This window comes from Lipotes vexillifer, unplaced genomic scaffold, assembly GCF_000442215.2.
Source record: "Lipotes vexillifer unplaced genomic scaffold, Lipotes_vexillifer_v1.1 scaffold76, whole genome shotgun sequence".
Taxonomy (NCBI): Eukaryota; Metazoa; Chordata; class Mammalia; order Artiodactyla; family Lipotidae; genus Lipotes; species Lipotes vexillifer.
The window spans coordinates 1,839,336-1,866,531 of NW_006773751.1; the positions used below are offsets into that span (position 1 = coordinate 1,839,336).

At 38.5% G+C, this 27,196-nt stretch overlaps 1 protein-coding gene across 1 annotated transcript in view; it reads left to right on the top strand.

Moving 5' to 3' along the window:
- ACBD6 (acyl-CoA binding domain containing 6) overlaps positions 1-27,196 on the top strand; it is a 228,953-nt gene that overhangs the window by 99,676 nt on the left and 102,081 nt on the right. Inside the window, exon 6 of the mRNA XM_007448515.1 lies at positions 4,238-4,327. Within this exon, the coding sequence (XP_007448577.1) occupies positions 4,238-4,327 (90 nt within the window). The remainder of the gene's footprint in view (positions 1-4,237; positions 4,328-27,196) is intronic.

Here is a 27,196-nt window from a genome sequence, read left to right on the forward strand (position 1 = left end):
CACTGTTGTGGCCTCTCCCGTTGCGGAGCACAGGCTCCGGACATGCAGGCTCAGCGGCCATGGCTCATGGGCCCAGCCGCTCTGCGGCATGTGGGATCTTCCAGGACCGGGGCACGAACCCGCGTCCCCTGCATCGGCAGGCGGACTCTCAACCGCTGCGCCACCAGGGAAGCCCCATCGTAGTGTATTTATCCATTATCTTCTGATGGACACCTGGTTACCTTATTATTATCACTGGATTACTTATTATTTTATACAGGATGAAGTAATATCTCCCTTGCCTACTCCTTAACCCTTTAGTTACTAACATGATGGCTTAGTAAATGCTTATAAAGGGAGTTTCTAAAGTAGTGTATTTAAAATCCTTCTGAATTCCCTGATTCCAATACCATTTCCTTTTACCTTAGATCTTAGCCAGTGAAGGAGATCAAGTATTCACTTATTTTAAATGTGTATTAGCTTCCATGCTAGCCACATCTTGAGATCATAAACTGCCACCCAATCCTACTGCTGTCTGAGTTTTTGAAAGAACATTGTTGGTTCACTAATGAGAGGTGGGTGGAAGTAGGAGGCTTTGTGTAGTTTCTGGTGGTTGCAGGTGGGGGAGTTCTCACTGTAGCCAGCTGCTACAGTGGCAGCAGTAAAGGGTAGAAGATAGGGATAGGAGAGAGGAGGCAGAGACACTACAGATTATTGGTAGCTGAAGTCAATCAATTGTAAATTGAAACCCAATTTTTTGGAGAGAGAAATTCAAGTCGACCTATTTGCAGTATTTCACTTAGTAATTAGACAGTACTATACCATACCATCTTTGATAGAATGGCAACTCTTAACAAATTTAAACATACCAACTTTGCCATGTTTTTGTCTACTGTATGTATGGTGTACATGCTTTGTTTGTATCTGTTCTCAAAATACCCTAAGAACATCGAGTCATTTTATAATACCATCTCTTTTCATTTAATTTGTGATATCCAGGAGAAAATCTAATTTTTAAAAATTCTACGTGGTTTAAGAACAAGTAACTAAGGATATCAAAGAAGCATATAAAATATTAAGACTCACTCTGTATTTTCCAGAAGTTATGAAAGTAATACCACTTAATAGGTTAGCTGCCACCCTGCACTTTCCAAGCACTTTAGAGTCATTCATCTGTCTGAGGTAAGACAGTATTTGCACCCTTGGTTAACAGATGGGAACTCTTTCTTCCCCGCTGTGTTTTACTGTATTTGAATTCCAGAATTTATCCAGAGCTCTCCAAACAGTGCTTGTGGTCTTCTGCTGACCTAACAAAGATTCCTTTTAATAATGGCTTTCCCCACAAATGTCCCAAATAGTTCTGCAATATTCTTTCAGAAGTTATTAAAACTAGAAGCAGACAAACAATTGTCAGCTTTTGTGGTAACAGTAAAAATAAATTTAACTTGAAAATTTGTAAGAGATTATATCATTCATAGAAGATAAAACAGTTATATCTAAAAATAGGTAAAATATCTCATAAGTTTGTATAAAATCTTTAAGCAAATATAAATTTAATGTGCACCTAATTGATGGTTTTCCTTCTGGAAGAGAAATTATGGAATCCTGTAACTAAACTAATTTAGTAAATTTAATAATTGCATTATATTGGTCCATATATGTTTATGGTTAACAAAGAGAAAGAAACCACAGGTGTTTATTTACTGATTTTATCAGTAGGGTTTATGAGGATAGATAGATAGATATGCAGATATCTATAGATAGCTATCTGTAGATAGATATGCAGATATCTTCTCTGCAAATTACTGGTTATTTATTACTTGAACTAATAATCTTAAATTTGAGTATGTTTACAGGAACTCTACAATTTGAAGAAGTAAAGAGTTATCACATTCAGATACCTGGTTGTGCTGATCTTTGTTCATTTAAATGCAGGATATTTGAAGGCAAAAATTCCAAAGCTTGATTTACTTTATCTATGCTTATTTACAAGTATGTTTAATCTTGCTCTTGTTTTTGAACTTCTTAATGCTGCATAAAAATATTAATCATTAGGTGGTCTTAATGTAGCTATCTTCAGCCCTTCTGCAGAAAGTCATTATCAGAGAATTCATTCTAATTCAAGGTTAATTAGTGTACCATTAAAATAATGTGTTACAAAAATTAATTACATTGCAGGTCAGAAAACCTGTTAAAAAGCATAGTGTAAATGTCTGAGAGCACATCATCCTCCTTAAAACATTGCTGTACAAGTGCCACCCTTCTAGAAAATATATCCAAAGTGAAAATCACTACTGAGGTCCAGTCATAGGTGTTTCATCTAAAGTAAAATTTTGGCACCACATATGGGAAATTTAAAATATAACTCCCCATTAACAGTAAAATGCGTTGCTTGTCTGCTTTCCCACCAAAACAGCTAAGGATTTATAATTTAGCATTAGTCGATGTAACCCTATTGGGTTAAACCTAAGGAGAAATCAGGAATCTGGTTGAGAAATAGAAATTATCTGTACATCTTGTAGTAAAAATACTAGATATATTAATACTATGTTTTCTTACTTAACTATTAGGTACTTCTGGTAGGTGCCCTGTGTAAGTCTATCAGGCATCATTTTAACTATGTAGTAATTCTTGTTAATAATTTAACATAATAGCCATAAAATGTACAGTTAAAATTAGAACTAAGAATGATACAGACTTTGACATTTTATCTGATTGTTTTAATGTAAAAGCTGTGAAACAATTACATTGAACTATAAAATATTTTATACATTGGTATTAGTTCTGAGAGTCTAATTAGAATATCTATTTATTGGTATAGAGGGTTTTGAAATTAGTGCTCTAGTAACACTAAATCAGTACACATTAGAGCTGGAGAACATTTAACATAGGCAACTCTATTCTCTACTCCACAATACATTTTTTACTTGGCTTTTAGAGTTGTCTCCATTTAAAAAATTTTTAGTGGGCTCTGAGCAAAGTAGTTTTGCTGTTAAAATAAACTGAATGATTTGCCCACGTTTTAAAATTTTTTGCTTCCCTTCCTCTTTGGATTTTGTGTAAGCCTGTTGCAAAACAGATATCATTAACTAGATGAGCAAATGAAATGAGCAAATGAAAGAAAAAGAAAAGGACAATTTGTAAGGAAGAAGTTGTCTTACTTTTTTTGTTTGTTTCAAGAATAGTTCCTGGTTTGATTAGTTGAACTAATAGGTATGTGAAGAGAGTCTGTAAGGTGAAGTGTGTGAGTTTAGAAAAGCTTTCTTGAAAGGTGCTTTTTACTTTAAAGTCATCTTTGTCCCAGCTTATATCTGCTTAAATCTTTTCTAAAATGACATAAAGCAGGGATTTCAACTTAATTTGGGAAAACATTCCATTCTTTAAAAAATGACATCACTACCACCCTGAAAAAAGTAGTGTTAAGCCATACATCACTCATTTCTTCAGAAAAGCCCTTAGCTTTGGGGGTTTTGTTTATTCTTTGGACTCAGCAGGCTCCTTTCATTAACTAAACCAAGATGTCTGACAGTGGAGAAAAGAATTAACACATTGAGAGTAACCCTTCATCCTTGGTAGACAACAGTTAAAATTAATGTTTCATATTTAGTACTTTTGTCTCCTGACAGTTGATATCTATTCTGTTTTACAAGTGGCTTTCACAGTCAGCATTTGAAGACAAACACTAGCAGACTTTACTAATGTTTTGGGGATATTTCAGGGTGTAAATTTGGGATGTGAAGGGGAAATGCTTAGTTTCAAAGTGATTAAATATTCTTACATTTTAAGGAATAAACTTGAGTAAATTTAGATAAACTGCATTTAGATTATGATCTCTACCTAGGTTTAAGTACTTTTTTTTTTATCCATAGGATTTTTTTCACCAGAAGTGGACATAATTTAAAACTCTCTCTTACCTTTATAGAGTACTTTAAAAGTTACAAAGCATTATTTTGTAACTCATTCATTCAACAAATGTTATTGGTATTATTGTTGTTAGTGTTACCCCCACGCTGTGGGTGAGGAAACTGTGCAGGCTGAAGAAAGTCACTGGGCTAGTACAGAACAGATTCCAGAAGTAGAACTCAGGACTTTCTACTGATTTCCAGTCTGCTGCTTTTCCCATAGAACATGTTATATCAGTCATTCTTAGAATAATTAATCTACATTTTTGCATATTACTCTTTCTTCAGACCTTATATCTTTTATATGGTCCCACAACTGGATTAACAAATTCATTTATCTTTTTCTGTGTTTTTAGGGCAGAGCTCTACTCCATTGGGCTTGTGATCGAGGACATAAGGAACTAGTCACAGTCCTGCTACAACATAGAGCTGATATTAACTGTCAGGTAAGAGTGATGGAAAGGGAGCTTTTTTAAAAAAATTGGGGTAAAATCCACATAAAATAAAATTTACCATATTAACAATTTTAAAGTGTACAGTCAAGTGGCATTTAACAATGTGCAACCATCACTGCTGTCTTGCCCTGCAGCATTTTCATCACCCTGGAAGTACGCTTTGTACCCATTAAGTGGTCACTCCCTATTTCCCCCTCGCTCCAGAACTTAGCAACAACTAATCTGCTTTCTCAGTGGATTTGCCTCTTCTAGATAGTTCATGTAAATGGAGTCATAAAATATATGGCCTTTGTTTCTGGCTTCTTTCTCTTGGCATATTTTCAAGGATTATCCATGTTGTAACATGTAACAGTACTTCATTCCTTTTTGTGGCTAAATAATATTCCGTTGTGTGGATAGACCACATTTTATCAGTTCATCAGTTGATGAGCAGTTGGGTTGTTTCCACCCTTTGGCAGTTGTGAATAATTGTGGTGAACAATTTGTGTACATGTTTCTGTTTAAACACTTGTTTTCAGTTCTTTTGGTTCTGTACCTAGGAGGAGAATTTAAGTTATATGGTAATTTGATGTTTAACTTTTTGAGGAACCTCCAAACTTTTCCACAGGAGCTACACCATTTTACATTCCCACCAGCAATTCAAGAGTGTTCCACTTTTTCCACTTCTTTGCCAATACACATTATTTTTCTGTTCATTAGCTATTCTAGTGGGCATGAAGTGATATCTCATCATGGTATGCATGGATTTGCATTTCCCTAATGACTAATGAAGTTGAGTATCTTTTCATGTACTTGACAGTTTGTATGTCTTCTTTGGAAAAATGTCTATTTAAGTGTTTCACCCCTTTTTAAACTGAGTTGTCTTTTATATTTAAGATCTAAAAATTCTTTATATATATTCTGGACATTAGACCATTATCAGATGTATGATTTGCAGATATCTTCTCCCTTTTCGTGGGCTGTCTTTTCGCTTTCTTAATAGTGTCCTTTGGTGCATGTAAAGTTTTTAATTTTGATGAAGTCCAGTGTATCTATTTCCTTTTGTTGGTTGTGCTTTTGGCATCATACCTAAGAAACCTTTGCCAAATCCAAGGTCATTAAGATTTACCCCGAAGTTTTCTTTCTTTTTCTCTTTTTTTTTTTGACTGTGGCAAAATATATATAACATAAAATTTACCACTTTAACCATTTTAAGTGTACAGTTCTGTGGCATTAACTACTTTTACGGTGTTCAACCATCCCCACCATTCATCTCTAGAACCTTTTCATCTTCTCCAATTGAAACTCTGTACTTGTAACTAGCTCCCCATTCCCCACCCCACCCCTTCAGCCCCTGGCAGCCACCATTCTGCTTTCTCTCTTCGTGAATTTGACTACTCTAGATAGCTCATATAAGTAGAATCATACAATATTTGTCCTTTTGTGACTGGCTTATTTCGCTTAGCATAATGTCTTCAAGGTTCATCCCTGATGTAGCATGTGTCAGAATTTCTTTCCTTTTTAAAACTAAATAATGTTGCATTGTATGTATATACCATATTTTGTTTATCCAGATATCCATCTGCAGACACTTAGGTGACTTTCATCTTTTGGCTGTTGTGATTAATACTTCTATGAATATGGGTAACAAATGTCTGTTTGAATCCTTGCTTTCACTTCTTTTGAGTATATACCCAGAAGTGGAATTGCTGGATCATATGGTAATTCTTTGTTTAATGTTTTGAAGAATCATCATACCATTTCCACAGTGGCTGCACCATTCTACCTTCCCATCAACAATGCACAGTTGTTCCAGTTTCTCCAAATCCTTACCAACACTTGTTATTTTCTGTATTTCTGATATTAGCCATCCTGGTGGGTGTGAAGTGGTATCTCATTGTGGTTTTAATTTCACTTCCATAATGATTAATGATGTTGAACATTATTAATGTTGAACAATCAGTTTTGGCCATTTGTGTATCTTCTTTGGAGAAATTTCTATTCATGTCCTTTGCCCATTCTTTAATTGGGTTGTTTGGGGTTTTTTTGTTGTTAAGCTGTAAGAAGTCTTTATATAGTCTGGATATCAACCCCTTATCAGATGCACGATTTACAAATATTTTCTCCCATTCTTTGGGTTTTATTTCACTCTGCTGATAATAGTGTCCTTTGATGCACAATAGTTTAAAATTTTGATGAAGTTCAACTTATGTATTTTTCCTTTTGTTGCCTATGTTTTTGGTGTCATATCCAAGAAATCATTGCAAAATGCCATGCCATGAAGCTTTTTCCCAGGTTTTCTTTAAGAGCTTTATAATTTTAGCTTTGTTTTTTGACCCATTTTGAGTAAAAGGTAACGTAAGGGTCTAGCTTCATTTTTTTGCACGTGGATATTCAGTTTTCCCAGCGCCATTTATTGAAAGGCTGTCTTTTCTTCACTGAATGGTCCTGACACCCTTGTCAAAAATCACTTGACCATATATGCAAGAGTTTGGGATCTCTATTCTATTCCATTGGTCTATATGTCTGTCTTTATGCCACTACTACCCTGGTTTGATTACTGTAGCTTTGTAGTAATTTTTGAAATCAGGAAGTGTGAGACTTCCAACTTGATTTTCTTTTTCAAGATTGCTTTGGCTATTCTGGGTCCCTTAAGTTTCCACATGAATTTTAGGATGGATTTTTCTAATTCTACGAAAAAGTCATTGGGGTTTTGATGGAGGTTGCATTGAATCTATAGATCGATTTGGGGAGTACAGGTTTCCCCTGCTCTCTGAAAGTGAAGCATTCCTACAAAACCTTTTGTAAGCCAAAATGATGTAAAGCAAAGAAGCAATTACCTTAGGACACATCTTGCTAACGAATGCACAAAGTAAACTGAGATAAAGCACAGATGCTCACACAGTTAAAAGCTATGGTGGCTTCGTGCTGAGATGCACAGTGTAGTTCCTGGAGAAGGAGCTAGGTGGTGCCGCTGTTGGTGCTCAGGGTGCGCACTGCCTCTACAATAGCCAGCTGCAAAACAAAGGGCGAGCGCTGGTTTTGCTTTTCACCTTTTTTTTGTAAAAGCAAAAATCGTCTTCAGATTTCTTTCGGTTAGCAAAAACAGGTATTAATGTAGGTCTTTAGTAAAAGTGAAGTGGCATAAAGCAGGCTTTTGAAAAGCAAGAGATACCTGTATTGTCATCTTAACAATGGTAAGTCTTCCAGTCCATGGAATGGCCTTTTTTTGTGTCTCTAATTTCTTTCAGCATTGTTTTATAATTTTCAGTGTACAGTACGTTTGCCTCCTTGGTTTAGTTCCTGAGTATTTTATTCTTTTTTGACACTATTGTAAATGAAACTATTTTCTAAATTTCTTTTTTTGATTATTCATTGTTAGTGTTTAGAAATGCCGGTGATTTTTGTGTGTTGATTTTTTATCCTGCAACTTTGCTGAATTCGCTTATTCTAACAGCTTTTTGTGGAATCTTAAGGGTTTTCTACATATAACAAGACAAGATATGTTGTCTCTGAACAGAGATAATTTTACTTCTTCCTTTCCAACTTGGATGCCTTTTATTTCATTTTCTTGCCTAACTGCTCTGACTAGACCTTCTAGTACTCTGTTGAATAAAAGTAGTAAAAGTGGGCATCCTTGTCTTATTTAGGAGTTTGCTTTTTAATTTAGTATAAATTATACTAAAGATAGATATAAAATGCTTTTCCTTTACATCATATTTGTTGGCATATACATCCATTCCACTTTAGCCCCCTCGGCCTCCTGGGCTCACCCTGAACTTTTCATCAAGTCTGAAATTTTCAGTTCTAATTATACTCTCCAATTCAATTCACTCTAAATCTCTTATTTGACTTTATGGAAATCCTGAGTCCCTTGACTGATCTACCTTCTCCCATTTTAGTTCATTTTGTCCACTCTCATGCAATTATCCTCATCTTCATTCCCATTCCCTGTTTTTCAGCTGTGGTAGCCACCTGGCAAAATGCTAATTCTAATTACAGTTGCCTGCCTTCTATACATCTACACTCTGGGTCTGGGCAAAGCTAGAAAAAAAAATTACTCAGCCCGGATATTATCATAAATCATGGTATCCATCTTTAATTTTGACTGGCAATATAAGAATAATCTTTTTTATTCTCACATTTTCCCTTATTTCACAGACAAAGAAGACCTCTTTATCTCCAACCTGTCTCTCAGCCAGTAGCTGCAGCAACATATATTTCTTGGACACCCCTCAGACACTTCAAACGCACAGTGTCTAACACTGAACTTACCATCTCTCAACAGCCACCGCCCCCGCCCCCCCGTAATTGGCATCAGCATCCACCCAGTGCTCCAGGACTCATCCTTTATTCTCTCATTTTCACACCCACTGAAGTCCTATAGGTTCTGCCTGCTAAGTGTACCTCAAATCTATCCACTTCTCTATTTCAGCATTGCCAGCACAGTAGTTTAAGCTTATTAAATTATTTCAGCAGCTCTCAACTATATCCCTGCTTCTAATCTTGATGTCCTTCGATACATTTCCCACTTTTCATCTGGAGATTCTTTCTAAAATGCTAATTTTCAGGGGCTTCCCTGGTGGCGCAGAGGTTGAGAATCCGCCTGCCAATGCAGGGGACACGGGTTCGAGCCCTGGTCCGGGAAGATCCCACAAGCCGCGGAGCAACTGAGCCCGTGCGCCGCAACTACTGAGGCTGCGCTCTAGAGCCTGCGAGCCACAACTACTGAAGCTCATGTGCCTAGAGCCCATGCTCCGCAACTAGAGAAGCCACTGCAATGACAAGTCCGTGCACTGCGATGAAGACCCAACACAGCCAAAAATAAATAAATTAAATAAATAAATTAGGGGAAAAAAAGAATAAAATGCTAATTTTCAAATGTTCTTTTGTTTACTTTTATTATTTTAAGGTAAAAATCTAAATTTGCCCTATAAAACCCTTCATGATCTGGACCTTGCTTACCTCTCCACTTATTTCTCAGCACACTCCTAGCTTATGGTATGCTGAGTTCCACTGGTTCTGAAGAACTTGACATGCTGCTCACCTGTTGGCCGCCTTTTTTTTTTTTTTTGAACATCTTTATAGGAGTGTAATTGCTTTACATTGTTGTGTTAGTTTCTGCTGTATAACAAAGTGAGTCAGCTATATGTATACATATATCCCCATATCCCCTCCCTCTTCAGCCTCCCTCCCACCCTCCCTATCTCACCCCTCTAGATGGTCACAAAGCACCAACCTGATCTCCCTGTTCTTTGTGGCTGCTTACCACTAGCTATGTATTTTACATTTCGTAGTATATATATGTCAGTGCCACTCTCTCACTTCGTCCCGGCTTATCCTTCCCCTTCCCGTGTCCTCAAGTCTATTTTCTACATCTGCATCTTTATTCCTGTCCTGCCCCTAGGTTCTTCAGAACCTTTTTAGATTCCATAAATATCTGTTAGCACACAGTATTTGTTTTCCTCTTTCTGACTTACTTCATTCTGTATGACAGACTCTAGGTCCATCCACCTCACTACAAATAACTCAGTTTCGTTTCTGAGTAGTATTCCATTGTATATATGAGCCACATCTTCTTTACCCATTCATCTGTCAGTGGACACTTAGTTTGCTTCCATGTCCTGGCTATTGTAAATAGTACTGCAATGAACATTTTGGAACATGGCTCTTTTTGAATTATGGTTTTCTCAGGGTATATGCCCAGTAGTGGGATTGCTGGGTGATATGGTAGTTCTATTTTTAGTTTTTTTTTTTAAAGATCCATCATTTTTATTTTTATTTTTTTAAATTTTATTTATTTATTTATTTTTGGCTGTGTTGGGTCTTCGTTTCTGTGCGTGGGCTTTCTCTAGTTGCGGCGAGCGGGGGCCACTCTTCATCACGGTGCGCGGGCCTCTCAGTGTCGCGGCCTCTCTCGTTGTGGAGCACAAGCTCCAGACGCGCAGGCTCAGTAGTTGTGGCTCACGGGCCTAGTTGCTCCGCGGCATGTGGGGTCTTCCCAGACCAAGGCTTGAACCCGTGTCCCCTGCATTGGCAGGCAGATTCTCAGCCACTGCGCCACCAGGGAAGCCCTATTTTTAGTTTTTTAAGGAACCTCCATACTGTTCTCCATAGTGGCTGTATCAATTTACATTCCCACCAACAGTGCAAGAGTGTTCCCTTTTCTCCACACCCTCTCCAGCATTTATTGTTTATAGATTTTTTTGATGATGGCCATTCTGACTGGTGTGAGGTGATACCTCACTGTAGTTCTGATTTGCATTTCTCTATTAATTAGTGATGTTGAGCATCCTTTCATGTGTTTGTTGGGAATCTGTATATCTTCTTTGAAGAAATGTCTATTTTGGTCTTCTGCCCATTTTTGCATTGGGTTGTTTGCTTTTTTGATATTGAGCTGCATGAGCTGCTTGTATATTTTGGAGATTAATCCTTTGTCAGTTGCTTCTTTTGCAAATATTTTCTCCCATTCTGAGGGTTGTCTTTTCGTCTTGTTTATGGTTTCCTTTGCTATTGAAAGCTTTTTGTTTTTCCTTTTTTTTTTTTTTTTTTTCGGTCCACGGGTCTCTCCCTGTGGTTGTGGAGCACAGGCTCCGGATGCACAGGCTCAGCGGCCATAGCTCACGGGCCCAGCCGCTCCGCGGCATGTGGGATCTTCCCGGACTGGAGCATGAACCTGTGTCCCCTGCATCGGCAGGTGAACTGTCAACCCCTGTGCCACCAGGGAAGCCCTTTAGAAAGCTTTTGAGTTTCATTAGGTCCCATTTGTTTATTTTTGTTTTTACTTCCATTTCTCTAGGAGGTGGATCAAAAAGGATCTTGCTGTGATATATGTCACAGAGTGTTCTGCCTATGTTTTCCTCTAAGAGTTTTATAGTGTCTGGCCTTACATTTAGGCCTTTAATCCATTTTGAGTTTATTTTTGTGTATGGTGTTAGGGCGTGTTCTAATTTCATTCTTTTACATGTAGCTATCCAGTTTTCCCAGCACCACTTATTCAAGAGGCTGTCTTTTCTCCATTATATATTCTTGCCTCCTTTATCAAAGGTAAGGTGACCATATGTGCGTGGGTTTATCTCTGGGCTTTCTATCCTGTTCCATTGATCTGTATTTCTGTTTTTGTGCCAGTACCATACTGTCTTGATTACTGTAGCTTTGTAGTATAGTCTAAAGTCAGGGAGCCTGATTCCTCCAGCTCTGTTTTTCTTTCTCAAGATTGCTTTGGCTATTCGAGGTCTTTTATATTTCCATACAAATTGTGACATTTTTTGTTCCAGTTCTCTGAAAAATGCCATTGGTAGTTTGATAGGGGTTTCATTGAATCTGTAGATTGCTTTGGGTAGTATCATCATTTTCACAATGTTGATTCTTCCAATCCAAGAACATGGTATATCTCTCCATCTGTTGGTATCATCTTTAATTTCTTTCATCAGTGTCTTATAGTTTTCTGCATACAGGTTTTTTGTCTGCTTAGGTAGGTTTATTCCTAGGTATTTTATTCTTTTTGTTGCAGTGGTAAGTGGGAGTGTTTCCTTAATTTCAGTTTCAGATTTTTCATCACTAGTGTATAGGAATGCAACAGATTTCTGTGCATTAATTTTGTATCCTGCTACTTTACCAGATTCACTGTTTAGCTCTAGTAGTTTTCTGGTAGCATCTTTAGGATTCTCTATGTATAGTATTATGTCATCTGCAAACAGTGACAGTTTCATTTCTTCTTTTCTGATTTGGAATCCTTTTATTTCTTTTTTGTCTCTGATTGCTGTGGCTAGAACTTCTAAAACTATGTTGAATAATAGTGGTGAGAATGGGCAGCCTTGTCTTGTTCCTGATGTGAGTGGAAATGATTTCAGTTTTTCACCATTGAGAGCAATGTTGGCTGTGGGTTTGTTATATATGGCCTTTATTATGTTGAGGTAAGTTCCCTTTGTGCCTACTTTTGGAGAGTTTTCATCATAAATGGGTGTTGAATTTTTTGAAAGCTTTTTCTGCATCTATTGAGATTATCATATGGTTTTTATTCTTCAGTTTGTTAATATGGTGTATCACATTGAATGACTTGCATATATTCAAGAATCCTTGTAGTCCTGGGATAAACCCCACTTAATCATGGTGTATGATCCTTTTAATGTGCTTCTTTATTCTGTTTGCTAGTATTTTGTTGAGGATTTTCACATCTGTGTTCGTTAGTGATACTGGCCTGTAGTTTTCTTTTTTTGTAACATCTTTGTCTGGTTTTGGTATCAGCATGATGCTGGCCTTGTAGAAGGATTTTGGGAGTGTTCCTCCCTCTGCTATATTTTGGAAGAGTTGGAGAAGAATAGGTCTTAGCTCTTTTGTAAATGTTTGATAGAATTCGCCTGTGAAGCCGAATTCTGGTCCTGGGCTTTTGTTTGTTGGAAGATTTTTAATCACAGTTTCAATTTCAGTGCTTGTGATTGGTCTGTTTATATTTTCTATTTCTTCTGGGTTCAGTCCTGGAAGGTTGTGCTTTTCTACTAATATGTCCATTTCTTCCAGGTTGTCCATTTTATTGGCATATAGATGCTTTTAGTAATCTCTCATGGTCCTTTGTATTTCTGCAGTGTCAGTTGTTACTTCTCCTTTTTCATTTCTAATTCTGTTGATTTGTCTTCTCCCTTTTTCACTTCATGCATCTGGCTAATGGTTTATCAATTTTGTTTATCTTCTCAGAGAACCAGCTTTTAGTTTTATTGATCTTTGCTATCGTTGCCTGCATTTCTCTTTCATTTATTTCTGATCTGATCTTTATGATTTCTTTCCTTCTGCTAACTTTGGGGATTTTTTGGTCTTCTTTCTCTAATTGCTTTAGATGTAAGGTTAGGTTGTTTATTTGAGATTTTTCTTGTTTCTTGAGGTAGGATTGTATTGCTGTGAACTTCCCTCTTAGAACTGCTTTTGCTGCATCCCATAGGTTTTGGGTCGTTGTGTTTTCATTGTCATTTGTTTCTAGGTATTTTTTGATTTCCTCTTTGATTTCTTCAGTGATCTCTTGGTTATTTAGTAGCATGTTGTTTAGCCTCCATGTGTTTTTTTTTTTTTTTTTTTGCGGTATGCTAGTCTCTCACTGCTTTGGCCCCTCCCATTGCAGAGCACTGGCTCCAGACACACTGGCCCAGCGGCCATGGCCCATGGGCCCAGCCGCTGCACGGCATGTGGGATCTTCCCGGACCGGGGCACGAACCCGTGTCCCCTGCATCGTCAGGTGGACTCTCAACCACTGTGCCACCAGGGACCCCCTGTATTTTTTTAACAGTTTTTTTTTCTGTAACTGATATCTAGGCTCATAGCATTGTGGTCAGAAAAGATACTTGATACGATTTCAATTTTCTTAAATTTACCAAGGTTTAATTTGTGACCCAAGATATGATGTATCCTGGAGAATGTTCCATGAGCATTTAAGAAGAAAGTGTATTCTGTTGTTTTTAATGGGATGTCCTATTAATGGCAGTTAGGTCCATCTTATTTAATGTGTCATTTAAAGGTTGTGTTTCCTTATTAATTTTCATTTTGCTTGATCTGTCCATTGGTGAAAGTGGGGTGTTAAAGTCCCTGCTATTATTCTCTTACTCTTGATTTCCCTTTTTGTGGCTGTTAGCATTTTTTGCCTTATGTATTGAGGTGCTCCTATGTTGGGTGCATAAATATTTACAGCTGTTATATTTTTTTCTTGGATTGATTCCTTGATCATTATTTAGTGTCCTTCTTTGTCTCCTGTAATAGTCTTTATTTTAAAGTGTATTTTGTCTGATATGAGAATTGCTACTCCAGCTTTCTTTTGATTCCCATTTGCATGGAATATCTTTTTCCATCCCTTTACTTTCAGTCTGTATGTGTCCCTAGGTTGAAGTGGGTCTCTTGTAGACAGCATATATACGGGTCTTGTTTTTGTATCCATTCAGCCTGTCTGGGTCTTTCGGTTGGAGCATTAAAACATTTATATTTAAGGTAATTAGGTAATTAACAATATGTGTGTTCCTTTTACCATTTTCTTAATTGTTTTGGGTCCTTTCCTTCTCTTGTGTTTCCTGCCTAGAGAAGTTCCTTTAGCATTTGTTGTAATGCTGGTTTCGTGGTGCTGAATTCTCTAAGCTTTTGCTTGTCTGTAAAGGTTTTAATTTCTCCATCAAATCTGAGTGAGATCCTTGCTGGGTAGAGTAATCTTGGTTGTAGGTTTTTCCCTTTCATCACTTTAAATATGTCATGCCACTCCTTTCTGGCTTGCAGAGTTTGTGCTGAAGGATCAGCTGTTAACCTTATGGGGAGTCCCTTTTATGTCATTTGTTGCTTTTCCCTTGCTGCTTTTAATATTTTTTCTTTGTATTTAGTTTTTGATAGTTTGATTAATATGTGTCTTGGAGTGTTTCTCCTTGGATTTATCCTGTATGGGACTCTCTGTGCTTCCTCGACTTGATTGACTATTTCCTTTCCTATATTAGGGAAGTTTTCAACTATAATCTCTTCAAATATTTTCTCAGTCCCTTTCTTTGTTTCTTCTTCTGGGACCCTTATAATTCGAATGTTGGTGCGTTTAATGTTTTCCCAGAGGTATCTGAGACTGTCCTCAATCCTTTTCATTCTTTTTTCTTTATTCTGCTCTGTGGTAGTTATTTCCACTATTTTATTTTCCAGGTCACTTATCTGTTCTTCTGCCTCAGTTATTCTGCTATTGATTCCTTCTAGAGAATTTTTAATTTCATTTATTGTGGTGTTCATAATTGTTTGTTTGCTCTTTAGTTCTTCTGTATCCTTGTTAAACGTTTCTTGTATTTTCTCCATTCTATTTCCAAGATTTGGGATTATGTTTACTGTCATTACTCTGAATTCTTTTCCAGGTAGACTGCCTGTTTCCTCTTCATTTGTTTGGTCTGGTAGGTTTTTACCTTGCTCCTTCATCTGCTGCGTATTTCTCTATCTCCCCGTTTTGCTTAACTTATCGTGTTTGGGGTCTCCTTTTTGCAGACTACAGGTTCGTAGTTCCCATTGTTTTTGGTGTCTGCCTCCAGTAGGTAAGATTGGTTCAGTGGGTTGTGTAGGCTTCCTGGTGGAGGGGACTAGTGCCCGTGTTCTGGTGGATGAGGCTGGATCTTGTCTTTCTGGTGGGCAGGACCGAGTCCGGTGGTGTGTTTTGGGGTGTCTGTGAACTTACTATGATTTTAAGCAGCCTCTCTGCTAATGTTTGGGATTGTGTTCCTGTCTTGCTAGTTGTTTGGCATGGGGTGTCCAGCACTGGAGCTTGCTGGTCGTTGAGTGGAGCTGGGTCTTAGCGTTGAGACAGAGATCTCTGGGACAGCTCTCGCCGATTGATATTACATGGGGTCAGGAGGTCTCTGGTGGTCCAGTGTCCTGAACTTGGCTCTCTCACTTCCGAGGCTCAGGCCTGACACCCAGCTGGAGCACTGAGATCCTGTCAGACACATGGCTCAGCAGAAAAGGGAGAAAAAAATAGAATAAAATAAAGTAAAGGTATTAAAATTAAAAAAAAAATTTAATTATTAAAATTAAAAAAGTAATTAAAAAAAGAGAGCAACCAAACCAATAAACAAATCCACCAATGATAACAAGCACTAAAAACTAAACTAAGGTAAACATACAAATCAGAAAGTAGTCAGTCTCATACAGCAAACCCCAAGTCTGCTGTTGCTCCCAAAGTCGACTGCCTCAATTTTGGGATGATTCGTTGTCTATTCAGGTATTCCACAGATGCAGAGTACATCAAGTTGACTGTGGAGATTTAATCTGCTGCTCCTGAGGCTGCTGGGAGAAATTTCCCTTTCTCTTCTTTGTTCGCACAGCTCCTGGGGTTCAGCTTTGGTTTTGGCCCTGCCTCTGCGTGTAGGTCACCTGAGGGTGTCTCTTCCTCACCCAGACAGGCGGGGGTTAAAGGAGAAGCTGATTAGGGAGCTCTGGCTCACTCAGGCCTGGGTGAGGGAGGGGTACAGAATACGGGGTGAGACTGCAGTGGCAGAGGCTGGTGTGACATTGCCACAGCCTGAGGTGTGCCGTGTGTTCCCCTGGGGAAGTTGTCCCTGGATCACGGGACCCTGGCAGTGACGGGATGCACAGTTCCCAGGCGGGGAGGTGTGGATAGTGACCTGTGCTTGCTTGCACACAGGCTTCTTGGTGGCTGCAGCAGCAGCCTTAGCATTTCATGCCCGTCTCTGGTGTCCACACTGATAGCCACAGCTTGCACCCATCTCTGAAGCTCATTGAGGCAGTGCTCTGAATCCCCTCTCCTCACGCACCCTGAAACAATGGTCTCTTGCCTCTTAGGTCCAGAGTTTTTTCCTGAACTCCCTCTCAGCTAGCTGTGGTGCATCAGCCCCTTTCAGGCTGTGTTCACGCAGCCAATCCCAGTCCTCACTCTGGTATCTGACCTATGAAGCCCAGGCCTCAGCTCCCAGCCCCCGCCTGCCCCCGCGGGCGAGCAGACAAGCCTCTCAGTTTGGCGAGTGCTGGTCGGCACCGATCCTCTGTGTGGGAATCTCTCCGCTTTGCCGTCTGTATCCCTTTTGCTGCGCTCTCCTCCGTGGCTCTGAAGCTTCCCCCCAACCTCCCCCGTCTCTGCCAGTGAAGGGGCTTCCTAGTGTGTGGAAGCATTTCCTCCTTCACAGCTCCCTCCCACTGGTGCAGGTCCCGTCCCTAATTCTTTTGTCTCTGTTTTTTCTTTTTTCTTTTGCCCTACCCAGGTACGTGGGGAGTTCTTGCCTATTGGGCAGTCTTAGGTCTCCTGCCAGCATTCAGTAGGTGTTCTGTAGGAGTTGTTCCACATGTAGATGTATTTTTGATGTATTTGTGGGGTGGAAGGTGATCTCCACATCTAACTCCTCTGCTGTCTTGAAGGTCCTCCTGTTGGCCTTCTTAGATACTGTTTTCTGTCTCCTTTGTTCTCCCTCCTAGGCCTCAGTTTACACATCATTTCCTCCAGGAAGCCTTCCTTCACTCTGAGCAGACAGACACCCCCACTTATATAGCTTCCTGTTCTTAAGCTCATCAAAGAGCTACCACAGTGCAGTCACCTTGTTTTGTAATTCACTGTTTACATGTCTATCCTCAGCACCACCATATACAGGTACCAGAGTATGGTTGTATGACCAGTGCCTCGTATGTCTGACATATAGTCAGTGCTCAGTAAATATTGAACAAAGGAATATCATCTTATAAAGAAGTTGACAAAGTGTTAGAAAAATATATCATGACAACCAGAAAAGACCGAAGCATTTACCAGAACCTTTTGGGTATCCTTGTTATTTTATTAGGATAAATACTTCTTTCCCCGTTAGACAAGTGTGCATTCTTCTTGGGCCAGTTCCCTAGCTTCGAGTCATAGGTCAAACTCATAACCTTAGGCCATATATATTTCACTGATTGTTTTTTAGTAGTCTGTATATATACAAAGGAAAGAAAACTCAAAAACTGCAAAAGACTAACTTTAAATAATTCTTTCTCCTATCCTTGTTTCAGAACTTTGATGTTTTAAGGAGTATTAGCATTTTCTTTGTGATATAATTATTATTAAAACTTTTCTTCTAGTACTTCCATCATTTCATGGTTTCTGTGATCCATCTAGAATTAATTTGTGTCACATGTATGCAAAAGGGATTTTATTTTTGTCCAGATGTTGCCAGCTTTGCTTTTGTCTAGGTGATTAGCTAGTTGTTCCAATAATGTTTATTGAATAATCTTTTCTCTACTGATTTGAAGTGTCTTACTTCATCTGCATATTTCACTGTGTTTCTGGGCTATTCTATTCTATTGCTCTGTTTTTCTGTTCATGTACTTGTGCTATGCTGTTTTAAGTATTGTAGCTTCAAAATATGTTTTAATACCTGGCAGGATAGATTACTTAATTACTTATTCAGAATATTCTCTGTTATTTTTGCTTGTTTCTTTTTCTTTGTGAACTTTGAAATCATCTTTCCAACCCTCACTTTCCCCAGTCACCACCAACACTAAGTTAAAAAAACAAAAACTTATTGGTGCACTCATGACTTTTATTTGGTTTGCATTGTCGGGGGTAGTATTTTAGAGGGAAGTGTCCCCAGTTTAGGCTCAGCCTGAAGTTTTTGCCTGTGGATTTCTTGTATTCTATTTGTTTGAGTATTATAAGACAAACCATACGAAAAACTGCTGTACGTGGCTTTATAGAATGCTCTTTACCTAACACTAAACTTTAATGCAAAGTAAAAGTTCCACGTAGGTTTTAAGGATGGATCAGTTGGGACTATATGCCTGGCCATTGTTTTCCTTGCCCTCCTTGTTTTCATATGACCACTCTGTGTTGCCCCTAGCCTTGGTTTTCCTTTATTATTGACAGTCCTAATCCATATGATCTAGCTTCAGTTAAGGGAATGCTTTTGGCTTTGTCAGTTTGGGCTGCTAACATGCTTCCAAATCAGAGGGCTTTTGGAGATTAACTCTCAGAATAGCTTTCCCCTTGTAATTTCTTCTTAGGTTTCCTTACTGAAAACTCTTTTCAAATATAAACAATACAAACATAATAAATGGAAGGAAATGTTCATCTCCCTCATGACTCAGTCTTTCTGAAACAACATTATTATTGACTGGCCTATTGGTTGCCAAAAAGGAAAATCAATTTTATTAGAAGTATTTGCTTGGCCACAGATCTTGGTACTAACCCAGCAGAGACAGGCTGATGTTATCAAGTATCTGAAGACTAATTTTTACCATTAGCCTGAAACGGAGTAGTAATTAAAGATATGTCAACGTCTACTCTGTGTTTTCCTGTCATTTTTACCTTTCAGTATATCTCATATATACTTTTATTGCACTGCAGTTGCTGCATTCTGTGACTCTGATGGAATTGGATCTTTTAATTTTATTTCTGAGAAAGATCCTTTATAGATTTCATTTGTTATCTGGCAGTATTATGGACACAGTTTTGTCTTTTCCACTGCTTGGTATTGATTTTTAGTTCAGCTCTGGAAGTTAGGTCCTTAACTACATTTGAGATTAGGATATGGGTTAAATACACACCCCACCCCCACCCCCGCCAGACCTCTTGAGTAAGTTTGATCTTTAAGTCCTGGAGAATGATTAAAACCACTCTAAAAGCACATTTAAAAGTATCCTAATGCTAGATTTATTGCTAGACTTCTCAGATTTATTGTAAAGTAGTGTTAAGGAAATAAGAGAGCTTGGGGGAGAAGTGGGAGCATCTGTGGTGTTGGATGTCTACACTGTGTCCTGGGTGTTAAGCACTTCGAAAGAAGAATATTTTGAGTGTTACTGAAATGTTTAAGGACTTTGTGATTTATAAATTACATAAACTTACGGTTTATATAATTGCACAGAGCAGCATACCCTCTCACTGAATACCTTCATGACTGTGTTTATAGAAAATTTCAAAAAACATGAGATTTAACTAGATTTCTTACAGTGACCATTTTGTAATTTATACAGATATCGAATCATTGTGTTGTATACCTGAAACCAATATGATGTTATATGTCAGTTATATCTCAGTTTTAATAAAGAATACTTGTGAAATGAAAGAATCTGAAAAGAAGAAATTGTATATGCAGATATAGTTTTATGAAATAAGTAGGAAATATATATTAAAAAAAAAAAAGAATGGGGGTAATGAGAATTCTAGATTTCTCCAGGGTGTTGTGGGGCTTAAAATGATGACAGCAGCTCCTCTACCTCAGGGCTAGCCTACTGTTCTTTGGCCGAGTGTACTCTTCCCCAAGTTCACCAGGCATATTGCTGCCAGTAGAGCCTTCCCAAGACTGCTGTTTATTATGTCACTGACCTGTTCAAAACTCTTTAGTGACTGCCCTGCTTATAGGATGAATTCCAAACTCTGTAGATTTGAATTCAGAGTTCTCTATCATGGGTGGGTGGGGGTGTGGCAAGAGAAAAGTATATAAAGCAGTAAATAAAACCATCTGTAATTCTATTGTGTGTGTGTTGGGGGGGTAGGATATAAAACAGGTTTTTAGTATTTGCCATGTACCAAGCCTCTTATGTATAGTCATCACATTAATCTGATAATGTAGGTATATTATTTGCATTTTCGTGATAAAGAAACAGAAGGCATAGCTTTAGTGACAAAGTTTAGACTTGAACATGTTCTGATTCCAAAGCCCAAGCCCTTATCCTCTCCTCTGTAAAATTTGAGTACATTTCCTTCTCATCTTTATTTTTTCTGCTTACATGTATATAACATATTTTAAAGATAGTTGGTACATTATTGCACAGAGTAGTTTTTCTTAATTATCTAAAATACTGAGATGTAAAATACATTCAGTGAGGTACATATAGTACAAAAAATTAAGTATACAACCTAATGCGTTATATGTGTGTGTGTGTGTGTATCTGTGCAACTGCCATCTATACCAAATTAGAATACTTCCAGAACCCCTTGCAGGTTTGTTTCCGTAAGCTACTTCCTGTCACTATCAATCCTTCCACCCCTGCTCTGAGGTAACTATTATTCTGACTTCCATCATCATCAGTTAGTTCTGTCTCTTCTTGAAATTCAGATATTTAGAATATTATAATAATATTCTTTTGGATCAGGCTTATTATGCTCAGTAAAACAGTTGTAAGAGTCATCTAGGTTGTTACGTATTTCATTTGTTCCTTTATTTGTATTGCTGTGTAACATTTCATTGTATGCATATACCACAATATATCCATTCTCCTGTTGATGGATATTTAGTTTTTAGGGGCTTTTTTTTGTCCCTTCAGTTTTAGGCTACTATGAATAAAGTGCCTGTGAACATTCTTGAACATGGACATATACACATATATTTCCATTCCTCTTGTGTATATACTTAGGAGTAGAATTGCTGGGTGGTAAGATAACTGTGTTTAACCTTTTGGGGAACTGCTATGGTTTTTCAAAGAGGTTTCCCCATTTTACATTTCCACCAGCAATGTATGAGAGTTCCAGTTTCTCAACATCCTTGTCAACATTTGTTATTATCAGTCTTTTTGATTACACCCATCCTAGCGTATCTCATCATGGTTTTGAGTTTCATTTCCCCTGTGGTTAATGATGTTGAGCATCTTTTCATGTGCTTACTGACCATTTTTATATGTTCTTTTTTTTAATAGTATATGATTCATGATTATTTATTTATAAATTTATTTATTTTTTAAATTTATTTTTGCCTGCATTGGGTCTTCATTGCTGCACGCGGGCTTTCTCTAGTTGAGGCAAGCAGGGGCTACTCTTTGTTGTGGTGCGCAGGCTTCTCATTGCAGTCACTTCTCTTGTTGCGGAGCATGTGCTTCAGTAGTTGCAGCATGCAGGCTCAGTAGTTGCAGCACGCGGGCCCTAGAGCATGCAGGCTTCTGCGGCGCACGAGCTCAGTAGTTGTGGCTCGTGGGCTCTAGAGCGTAGACTCAGTAGTTGTGGTGCACGGACTTAGTTGCTCCGCAGCATGTGGGATCTTCCCAGACCAGGGCTAGAACCCATGTCCCCTGCATTGGCAGGCGGGTTCTTAACCACTGTGCCACCAGGGAAGTCCCTTTATATGTTCTTTAGGTAAATGTCTATTCAGATCCTGTGCCCATTTTATTTTTAATTGGTTGGGGAAAAAAAGACATAGGAAGCACAGTAAGGTTCTCTGGAAGCAGAATCTGTTGAGGGATGTAATGGACTCAGGGCCAGCCTTTTGAGGCAAATCATCATTTGTGACTCATGTTACCATCCTCCCATCTGTCTGAGATATTTACCTGGGTGAATAGCTTTTAGGACTACCATTGGTGACCTCAGAGGGAAAATATGTCACAACAGATGCCTAAAAGGTGTGAATACAAGGGAGTAGGTTGGAAGCTTTGCTTAGGTGATGGTATTAGTAGTGGGATGAATGAAGACTAACTGAGTCAGACCTTTTATTTTGCTTTTGGCATTTTAAAAAAACCTCCCTAAATTCCCTACCCACCATTAGGAGAGACACCCCCCACCCCCCTTCAAAGAACAGGGACTAGGGTAGTTTCATGGATTCATCTAATTCCTTAAGGGTCTCTGTACCTTGAACAACTAGAGCAAACAGTTACTAACAGTGCCTATGCCCATTTTAAAAATTGAATTATTTGTCTCTTTATTATTGAGTTGTAAGAGTTTGAATGTAAGTCCCTTACAAAATATATGATTTATAGGGAATTCCCTGGTGGTCCAGTGGTTCGGACTCTGTGCTTCCATTTCAGGGGGCAGGGGTTTGATCCCTGGTTGGGGGACTAGGATCCCTGTGTGCCATGCGCTGCAGCAAAAAAAAAAATGTGTGTGTGTTTGTGTATATACACACACACATATATATATATATACACGATTTATAAATATGTTCTTCCATTCAGTGGATTGTCTTTTCACTTGCTTGATAGTGTCCTTTGAAACACAAAAATTTTTAATTTTGATAAAACCTAATTTATCTATTTTAAAATTTTGTTGTTTGTGTTTTTGGTGTTGTTTCTAAGAAACTATTGTCTAATCAGAGATCATAGTGATTAAGCCTTTTTCATCTAATAGCTTTATAGTGTTCTGTCTTATGTTTAGGTCTTTGATTCATTTTGAATTAATTGTGTATGATGTGAGATAGGAGTCTGACTTCTTTTAAATATGGATATCCAGTTGTTTCAGCATCATTTATTGAAAAGACTATTCTTTCCCCCATTGAATTGTAGTACCAATGTCAAAAATCAATTGACCATAAATGTGAGGGTTTATTTCCAGATTTTCAGTTCTGTTCCATTGATTGATATCTCTACCCTTAAGCCAGTACCACACTGTGTTGATTACTGTAGCTTTGTAGTAAGTTTTTAAACTGAGATGTGTGAGTTCTCCAGCTTTGTTCTTTTTTTTTTTTTTTCCAAGATTGTTTTGGCTATTCTGGGTCCCTTGAATTTCCATTTGAATTTTATAATCAACTTGTTCATTTCCACAAAAAAATAAAGGCAACTGAGATTTTGATAGGGATTACATTGAATTTGTAGATCAATTTGGAGAGTAGTGCCATTTTAAGATTTTAAGTCTTCTAATTCATGAACATGAAGTGTCTCCCCATTCATTTAGATCTTATTTCTTTCAGTGCTTTGTAGTTTTTAGTGCACAAGTCTTACACTTCTTTTGTTAAATTTATTCCTAAGTATTTTATTCTTTATACGGCTATTTTAAATAGAATTGTTTTCTTAATTTCTTTTGTGATTGTTAATTGTTAGTGTATGGAAATACAATTGACTTTTTTGTGTTGATCTTGTATCCTGCATTCTCGTTGAACTCACATTTCTCATAGGTTGTGGGGTAGGGGGTGTTCTATATACGTGATTATGTCATCTACAAATAAAGATATCTGAATGCCTTTTATTTCATTTTCTGGCTTACTTGCCTTATCTAAAACCTTCAATAAAATGTTGCATAGAAGTAGCAAGAGCAGACATCCTTGTCTTGTTTCTGATCTTATAGGGAAAGTATTCAGTCTTTCACCATTAAGAATGATGTTGGGAGCTTCCCTGGTGTTGCAGAGGTTCAGAGTCTGCCCCGGTCCAGGAAGATCCCACATGCCACGGAGCAGCTAGGCCTGTGAGCCATGGCCGCTGAGCCTGCACGTCCAGAGCCTGTGCTCCGCAACAGGAGAGGCCACAACAGTGAGAGGCCTGTGTACCGCAAAAAAAAAAAAGAATGATGTTGGGATTGATCCATTTTTTAAAATTTATTTATTTATTTATTTATGGCTGCATTGGGTCTTCATTGCTGTGCATGGGCTTTCTCTACTTTCGGCGAGTGGGGGATACTCTTCTTTGTGGTCCATGGGCTTCTCATTGCAGTGGCTTCTCTTGTTGTGGGCTTCAGCAGTTGTGGCACACGGGCTCCGTAGTTGTGGCTTGCGGGCTGTAGAGCTCAGGCTCAGTAGTTGTGGTGTATGAGCTTGGTTGCTCCGTGGCATATGGGATCTTCCCAGACCAGGGCTCGAACCTGTGTCCCCTGCATTGGCAGGGGGATTCTTAACCACTGTGCCACCAGGGGAGTGATCCTTTTTTTTTTTTTTTTTTGCGGTACACGGGCCTCGCACTGCTGCAGCTTCTCCTGTTGCGGAGCACAGGCTCCGGACGCGCAGGCTCAGCAGCCATGGCTCACGGGCCCAGCCGCTCCGCGGCACGCAAGATCCTCCCAGACCAGGGCACGAACCTGTGTCCCCTGCACCGGCAGGCGGACTGTCAACCACTGCGCCACCAGGGAAGCCCCACTGATCCATTTTTAATTGTTAAACTAGCCTTGCTTTCTTAGAATAAATCTCACTTGCTGGTTTTAGTTTGGTAATATCTTATTTAGAGTTTTTGCATCTGTAGCCATAAGGAATACTGATTGACCTGTAATTTTCTTTCGTTGTAGTGTTCCTATCAGGTTTTGTTATCAGTTATACTAGCCTCATAAAACTAGAAGGGAAGTATTCCTTCTTTATTATCTAAAAGAATGTGTTTAGGATTATTATTAGCCATTCCTTTAAATCTTAGGTAAGGGGTCTTCAGTTCCAGGCAAGACTCATTTCTCCCTATTCTTCCTCCTAAGTACAGGTAAAAACCCAACTGTGAAAGGCAGGTTGGGGACCTAGAGAATTGAGGAATGACACTGTGGTGACTTCTCTTGAGTTTTCTTTTTGCTTCCTATGTAACCTGACCTGGGCTCTCTAGAAACCCACATCCCAGAAATGCCAGCAGGTACAGAAAAGAAAAACCTGTTTTCTCTCACCAAAGGACAGGGAAAGACCTCTAGTGTCCAGCCTTATGTCTCACATAGCTGTGGGTGTAGATGTGGGAAATCCAGGTTTCACATACAGAAAGACATGTGCCACCCTTTGCAATGTTTGGAGGTCAAGAGGGAAGCCTAGACATCCCCTGGCTGGTAGCAGACAATGCTTTCCTTCCTCACCAGGGTGGTATTAACAGAGGCTGAGCAAGAACCCTGGACTTGCACCTACTGCACAAAAGTAGCAGGCAGTGCTCCCTTCTCCCGCAAGGGTGGTATCAGTGGAAGCCAAGTGGTAAACTTGGACAACTACCCCCCACTCTAGAAATAAAAGCAGTAGTAAAATGGTACTTACCCCCCTTTCCAAATAGAAAGTGGTGCTGTGGGGGTGGCGGTATTTCAGAGAAGAGGAAGCTGGATAACGAGGTTCTTTAAACTTATGTATGGAGTCCTAGGAAGATCCCAAAGTGACTCATACCTTAAACTGACTGGAATTAACACAACAAAAGGTTTGAAAACTGAACTACAGTGTGGAACACTGCCCAGGTTTTCACATGGACCTCTAGGTAGCATGAAAACAAAGCAGATCAGAATCTCACTTCAAGGACTCTGAAAACTAAATTGTCATTGGACCCACAAGTCATAAAAGTAGGATAGGACCTGCATGAGAAACTTATATAGGGAGATTGCCTGCTAAAATAAAATAGATTTAAATAGGATCCAGATTCTCATAGCATACTCAAATTGAAAATTATTCATCATACCAAGAACCAGGAAAATCACAACCTGAATGAGAAAAGGCAACCAACACACACCCGACACCAAGGTGACTCAGATGTTAAAATTATCTGACAGTTGTTTAATCATAAAAATGTTTCAGTGAGCAGTTATGAACATTCTTGAAACAAATGAAATGGGAAAAAAATTAGGAAATCTCAGCAAAGGAATAGAAGATAAAAAAAGAACTAAATGGAAATTGTAGAACTGAAGATGTTATACGATGACGGAAATAAAAATTTGCTGAGTGAGCTAAATACCAGAATGGAGACGACAAAGAAAAGGATCAGTGAACTTGAAGACAGGTCAACAGAAATTACCTGATTGGAAAAACAGAGAAAGTAGATGGAAAAGAAATCAGCAGTATCTCCAGGACCTGTGGGGTAATTACAAAAAAATCTAACTTTCTCATCATTGGAGTCCCAGAAGGAGAAGAGGAAGAGTGTGAAGCTGAAAAATATTTGAAGAAATAATGGCTGAAAACTTCCCAGTCTGATGAAAGATGTTACAGATTCAAGAAGCTGAGCAAACCCTGAACAGATAAACCTGAAAAATTCTATGCCAAAATACTTCAAAATCAAACGTTAGAAAATTAAAGAGAAGAAAACATTGAAAACAGCTGGTAGGAAAGAATACATTATATCTATAGGGGAACAGTGATTCAAATGATTTTTCATGGAGGCCAGAGGAAGTGTCACCACATTCTTCAAGTGCTGAAAGAAAAGCTCTCAACTCATAATTCTATAGCCAGTTAAAATATCCTTCAGGAATAAAGGTAAAATAAAGGCATTCTCAAATGAAGGAAAACTAAGAGAAATTGTTACCAGCAGACCTACTCTTAAAAAATGGCTAAATGGAAGTTCTTTAAATAAAGAGGAAATGGTAATAGAAGGAAACTTGGAACATAAACAACAAAGAGAAACAACAATGGAATGGGTAAAAAATAGGGCTAAACATGAGTTTCTTTTATAAATTGTATTTGACCGTTGAATCAAAAATGTTAACATCATCTGATGTAGTGCTCGACGTATGTACAGGAAATTTAAGACAGTAACATTAGAAAGGATGGAGGAGGGGACTTCTGGTTTCAGCTTCAACGTGTAAAGAACATAGAAATTGTTATTCTATCCTTACAACAACAGTCTTTACAACAGTAGTTGAACAAACTGAAAACTAATGACTACATCAGATAAGTGCCACCTTGATATCTGAAGAGGCGGACAGACACAGATAGGACAGACACAGATAATCACAGCTCAGATCACCTGGAGCAGAACCCATTGGAACCATAAACTGATAGGAACACAAGCAGTAATTGATGAATTGCTGGAGGCTAAGTGTGGACTGGCTTTTGAGGGAGGAAATCC